The sequence below is a fragment of the Fistularia commersonii genome, chromosome 16 (assembly GCF_037954325.1).
Source record: "Fistularia commersonii isolate RoL2024-O1a breed Wild chromosome 16, RoL_Fcom_v1.0, whole genome shotgun sequence".
Classification (NCBI taxonomy): Eukaryota; Metazoa; Chordata; class Actinopteri; order Syngnathiformes; family Fistulariidae; genus Fistularia; species Fistularia commersonii.
Window position 1 is genome coordinate 11,885,263 of NC_141299.1, and position 6,000 is coordinate 11,891,262.

Consider the following 6,000-nt stretch of genomic DNA (forward strand, 5'->3'; position numbering starts at 1 on the left):
ATTAAGGTTCAACTGATGATGATGAATGGGATATTTTTACATTGACTGTAATTGACTTAGCAAAATGGAATTTTTTTTTCTTTTCACCTCTAAATTTGTGCTGTTGACATATTCAGACCCCCACCTGGTCTGCCTTGAGGACTATCCAATCCACACTGTGACTGGGCTGGTAAAGCAGTGGTTGAGAGAACTGCCAGACCCACTCATGACCTTCACTCATTATAATGAGTTCCTGCATGCAGTAGGTGAGTGGGCGACTCTTCATCACTGGATAGAATTTCACAAAGTCATCAAATATAACAGTTTGTGAGGATTCTTCCTGTGACATTTATTGTGTTTGAAGCAACAAGTATATATTTATTGAGGATGCTGCCTGATTAAGATAAAATTGAATTGGTGTTCTTTATCATAAAGGATATTGTATGTTTTCTTTCGGCAGAACTGCCAGAGAAGCAGGAGCAGCTTTATGCCATCTACAAAGTGCTAGAAGAGCTTCCAACAGCAAACTTCAACACATTGGAGCGTCTTGTTTTCCACCTTGTTCGGTATGGATCCACTCCAATGTCAATAAAAGTCCATAAAGTCCTGTGTCCTCCCAAGAATTTTTCCTGATCTTCGCTTACCCTTTAGTTGTTTGCAAAGGGCATATACCTCATTAACTCTGTCAAATTAACATTTTATAGGTCTATCACATGGCCTGCTTTTAAAAAAAAAAGAAAAAAAAAGTGAAATATGACAATATTGTTACATATCCATGCATCATCAATTAACTATTAGTCATTGGGTTCCAACAAGGATCATAAACAGAGTAATTTCACTCTTTCCCAGTGTTTCCCAACCACTGTACTTTGGCACATAAATGTGCAGTGAGAAATCATCACATGCGCCGTGGAAGATTATCCAGTATCTCCTGATTGATGCGCAAAGTGAGCGGCATGTTGTGACTGGCAGAACAATCACATACTCTTCCATTAGAGAGCAGTATCGCACAACATACAAAAGTACATAGTCATGCTGTGCTTGAGACAACATCCCATGTACCGTTATAGCAATGGATAAATATTTGATAAGAGTAAGCGGTCAATCTGACCTTGGTCCTGGAGAAAATTCCAACCCAGATGAAGGCCTTAACAGGAGTAGTGGTCAGAAGAAAACAAAAAAGCATGTAAGTTAATAAGTAAATTGAGACTAGATTTTCATTATATTTCAGTAAATATATATTTTGTGACATTTTTGTTCGCTGGTGTTCATATGATTTTTCTAGTTTTAGATATATGCCCTAGCTCAAAAGGTTGGGAAACACTGCTGTATTCTGTATAGTCTTTAAAACCTTTGCAAGATACAATAAGAACAAAAAAGTGCAAGATATTTTCTATTAACCTTTTCTTGATGAGGATAAAAAAATATGAACTCAAATTTTCAACCAATCTGAACTTGCTACCTTATATCTTCCCTTGCAGGGTGTGTAAAGAAGAGGCTCACAACCGCATGTCCCCCAACTCCTTGGCCATTGTTTTTGCTCCGTGTATCCTGCGATGCCCAGATGGTGCTGACCCACTTCTCAGCATGAAAGATGTCGCAAAGACCACTACGTAAGGCAGTGGAACTACATATTTTTTCTTTGCATAAATTATCTCTTTTATTATTTTGTGAATTATTACTAAGGTATATTTGGCATGTGAATCATATAGCTAGTGGATAAATCTATACTGTATTCCCTCCTGACAGGTGTGTGGAGATGCTAATCAGTGAGCAGATCAGACTCTACAATGAAAGGATGGAAGAGATCGAACAACTGGAGTACGCAGAGGCCCTGGCTGTCAACCAACTCAAACTCAAGAGACAAAACACCGTGAGGAGCAAAATTTACCTCTTTTTCATTTATTGTTCCACTGACTCACCAAAGTTGTTGTCTTTCTGTATACTCTTGTCCCTGTCTTTAAAGAAAAGGAATAGGAGCATTCAATATTATCAAAGTAAATGTACTCTGCATTCACTACATTTATCATGACCTGTCAGCAACATCCTCCTGGATCATTTAAAATCTTCAAGTGTCAGATGTTTGTGTTTTTAGGCTACTTGGGTAACATGGCCAATATTCCTTGTTTCTCTTTAGCACTACTGGCATTTACCTCTCAGGTTCTCAGCTCCTTACAAAGGAGTGGTGGTATGTATCATCCAGTTCTCCCGGCACAGTAGATCTAGCAGATGTAGCCATGTAGCACTTCGTGTGTCATGCAGAAGGACCTGATGTGTGCATGGCATGTTCGATGCAGTTATGCTTTGGCTGTTGTTGTTTTTTTTTGTTATTTCATTACCTTCCCATAATGCCTTTTATTCTTTATACTAACTGGTAGTGGTTTGCATGTTTGTGTTTGTTTAGTTTAGTTTAGAGCCTGCTTGTGATGTGAAGGCTGTCAGTGATTAGACTTGTTGGATTTGGGTGAGGACTAGCAGCTTCTGGGTTGGTGTCAGTCATAATACTTACACTTACAAAGCCTGATGGCTAGCATGCATATTTTACATCATGCTACAAAACACACTCTTAAAAGCTGTGGTAGACATTTGTGAAGAGGTTGGGTGTTTCCTGGATTGTGGGAATTTTTCAAAATTACATCTAATGGCATATATCAATGTGGTGTTGAGCTTGTTTTTGTCTCCCTGAGATATTCTTTGTTTGACAAAAATGCTATCAAAAATCATGTGTAGATGCATGAAACCACAGGCACTTTCCTCCCAGCTCTTTATTCATCCTCACTAACAAAAGTTGACGTCTATTTCAAATGGTTCAGTCATTTACAGAGGGATACATTTAATGGCTCCTGTGCTATTCTCACAAAATGAATTATTCTATGTTAATTGATCATATGATGACTGTTGTTTGCATGAGTTGTTTGAGGTATAATTGTAATTCTTTGCTTTGCAGGTGCATGAGAAGGTCAGTTCTGATCTGCGAGTCGTCCCTGAGAATGAGCCTCTAGACTCTGACACAGAGGCTGAGAAGAACCTGGTGGAACGCATCAAGTCCATCAAACAGGAGAAGTAAAGATATTTTTTTCTCTCATAAACTTTCACAGCCACACTCCACAGTCTGATTTAATATGGTGTGTCATCCAGAGACGACTTGGTCTGTCGACTGCCTGAAATGGAGCAGCCTGGTTCTGACCAGGAAAACCTGGACTCTGAAGCCTCACTTAGTTCAGAGAGTCTATTAGATGAGCAGCGCCCTTCAGCCCACAATTCAGAGCTTGAAGGTCAGTATGAAGGTAAAGTCCCGACTGTCCGTTCTCCTATCTTTTTGTTCCTCCTGGGTTTCTGACTTGACTGCGGGGCCGCTGGGATGGGGCCCTTCCTGTCTTTTGTGGTGCAGGTCTGGACCAGTGATGGTGATGGGAATGGTGCCGTCTGCTCTGTAACAAAGCAGGTTGGAGGAACAGCAACCGTGTTTTTGTGTTCGTGTGTGCTTGTTTTACGTGCAAACGTCAGCACACCAATGTATGCATGTAAATGCATGACGGGCACGAAAGCATGCTCTAATCTAAACCAAATTAATCAGCACAATGTCAAATGCCTATTCATTGTTTCCGGAAATGAAAAAAAAATTGTGCGGAAGGTAACATGGTTGCATGGTCTTTCATTTCCCTCCACCCTCTTAGGATTGCTGTGTGATTCAGACCAGGAGCTGCAACAGATTCAGTCTTCCACTCCCATAATCCCTCTTGTATCCGTCTCTTCCAGGACAAGTTGGCGTTCAACTAAAGAGATACAGACCAGTTTGCCCACCAAAACCACCTGACCTGGCACAGCGATGTAAAGTCCCTGGTGGACATATCTCTTTCCCAGTCATCACATCTTCTAGCTCGTGCTCTTCTCTGCCCTGCTTTGCCTCCTCAGCATCAGAATCCTCCCATACCTCCGCCAGGCATCCACTTCACCGTCGGAATCCGATTATCCCAGGCACAGTGAAACTCCCCCCAGGTGTTGTATCCCAGGCTGTGGCATCTGGTCCAGCTCACAACTCCCCCTTTCTGGGACATCACCCCTTTCACAATTTGATCAAGAGAAGAGAAAAGTCTGGCCGCCGCAAGGGCAGCACCCAGTCCCTATACATCCATGACAACAATGACTGTGAGCTGTTACCGCATTTTTCCTCATGTCGCCCCTCGACGTCTTCCTCTTCCATCTCCATAGCGACACCCAGTCCACAGCACGCAGACACGCATGTCTCAGATGACACAAGACGTTTTTCTGACCCAGACATACCTTTTATGGATGATGATGTCTGACAGATCCTGTCTGGCAGATCGGGAGAAAAAAAAACACAAAGTGGTGCGATGAAAACAGTTAACAACCTCTTTGTGGTCAGAAGGAAAAACATGAAAATGGTAACCTAAACAATTATTGACTGCCGAAAGCCAAGAGTGGATCCAAAACCTAGAATCAGCAGTGGATCATCACCTCTTTGAATGAATAAAAAGGAGATTATGTGGGCACAATGACCACTGCGGACCTATAGCTAATTGAAGGGACAGCAATTTCAAGCAATTCTATTTGTGGTTGCCAGCGGAAACTAATTAAGGAACTGCAGATTTTTTTTCTAAAGTCCCCTCATCTTAAGTGACAGTAAAGAAAATGGGACAAATTGTTACCAAGCACCTTTTCTATCATTTTATAATTTTTTTTTTGTGGTTACAGTCCATTCAGGACCAAGGCTGTATTTTCTATAGCCTTCTATTAATGAACCAGCAGATTTGATATGTTAATACATGTGTGCTAATTCAAGAAAATATTGCAGGTTCCAGTCGCACTTTTCCATGTCTTAGTTCTCTTAATGAACAAGTGAAACCATCGCGTTCACAGAAATACTAGCTTGTGCCTTGATAATGTCATTTAGTGGTCTTTCTGGATGTCTTATTCCTCTGTGTCAATTTGTACTTAACCTACATGTTTAAAAACATGCCTTGAACATTCATTTTGTGACTGCTGTACAAAATTCTGGTCACATCAGCTACAATGGACAACAGGCTCTTTCCATGTTGAGCTTTGACCTGCCTCACAGCTAACATCAGTCAGGCAGTCATTTGCCTTCGCAAAGCAAAGGGAAACAAGAGCAGCACTTGCCACTTTTCCTTTGAAACAGAAACAGAAAAGAAGAAAAAACCCCAGCCATAATGCAGGAACCGTGCCATGATGTCTTTAAAGCTCAAAGTCCTAGACCATGGTCGTCCGTTTCGAAGATGAACAGCTCCTCGGCTGCGGACAGACCATGAATGAAAAGATGCTGCCAAAGCACAGCTTTGGCTACCTTTGCGTGAAATTGTAATACTAATGTTCTTCTCTGACTGCTGTTGAATGATGTATGTCTGGGTCATGAGGAAGATGTGCCATGTTTAGTGTGTAACAGAGTGAGTGGTTGGGACTGAATGACATTCATTGTAATGGTTATTAGCATTAACGTGACAATAGAGAACATGTTGCTTGTAGTATTGGCTGCCGCCTGTTTTTATCTGTTATTGTCAAAAAAGTGTTTCTATAATAATAATAATAATACATACGATTTGTATAGCGCTTTTCACGGTACACAAAGACGCTTGGGCAAGAGGCTCTCAGGAGATCCATTATTGACCAGTGATTTCCATGTTACACAATCACCATGCATACATCCGGTAATTTAGACAAACATGCAAACCCTAAAATGTCTTTCAGATAATACTCTTTTGCACTGTCATAAATTAACACTGGTCTAGGCACAAAGAAACAGAATATGATATCAAAAGGAACAGTGCAAGTAAAATGACAATACAAATTTCTGTCCAATGCTAAATTTCCCAAACTTTGGTACTTTATTCAAATAATTTAATGTTTTTACATTTCAAAGCCCTTTTTAGCAAGAAACTCCAAGTGTTAACCATTAAATGAAAATATTCATTCCTTATTCTACCATTCGTGCAGTAGAACTTTTACAAATTTAAGGGCTTTTACTTTTGGCAAAGGAGCTCG

The 6,000-nt window shown here is 40.6% G+C and overlaps 1 protein-coding gene across 9 annotated transcripts in view; it reads left to right on the forward strand.

The window, feature by feature from the left end:
• myo9bl (myosin IXb-like) overlaps positions 1–5,481 on the forward strand; it is a 50,560-nt gene extending 45,079 nt beyond the window's left edge. For 4 of the 9 annotated variants that reach the window (XM_086162267.1, XM_086162271.1, XM_086162270.1 and 1 more), the window contains 8 exons: positions 117–245; positions 440–545; positions 1,461–1,592; positions 1,729–1,852; positions 2,117–2,167; positions 2,927–3,042; positions 3,118–3,266; positions 3,739–4,422. In XM_086162267.1, coding sequence (XP_086018393.1) covers positions 117–245; positions 440–545; positions 1,461–1,592; positions 1,729–1,852; positions 2,117–2,167; positions 2,927–3,042; positions 3,118–3,266; positions 3,739–4,286 — 1,355 coding nt within the window. In that variant the 3' untranslated portion in view covers positions 4,287–4,422. Of the gene's footprint in view, positions 1–116; positions 246–439; positions 546–1,460; positions 1,593–1,728; positions 1,853–2,116; positions 2,168–2,926; positions 3,043–3,117; positions 3,267–3,370; positions 3,425–3,738 lie in introns of all 9 variants that reach the window. The other 5 variants (XM_086162269.1, XM_086162275.1, XM_086162273.1 and 2 more) reach the window with 4 other exon arrangements.
• The last annotated feature ends 519 nt before the right edge of the window (positions 5,482–6,000 follow it).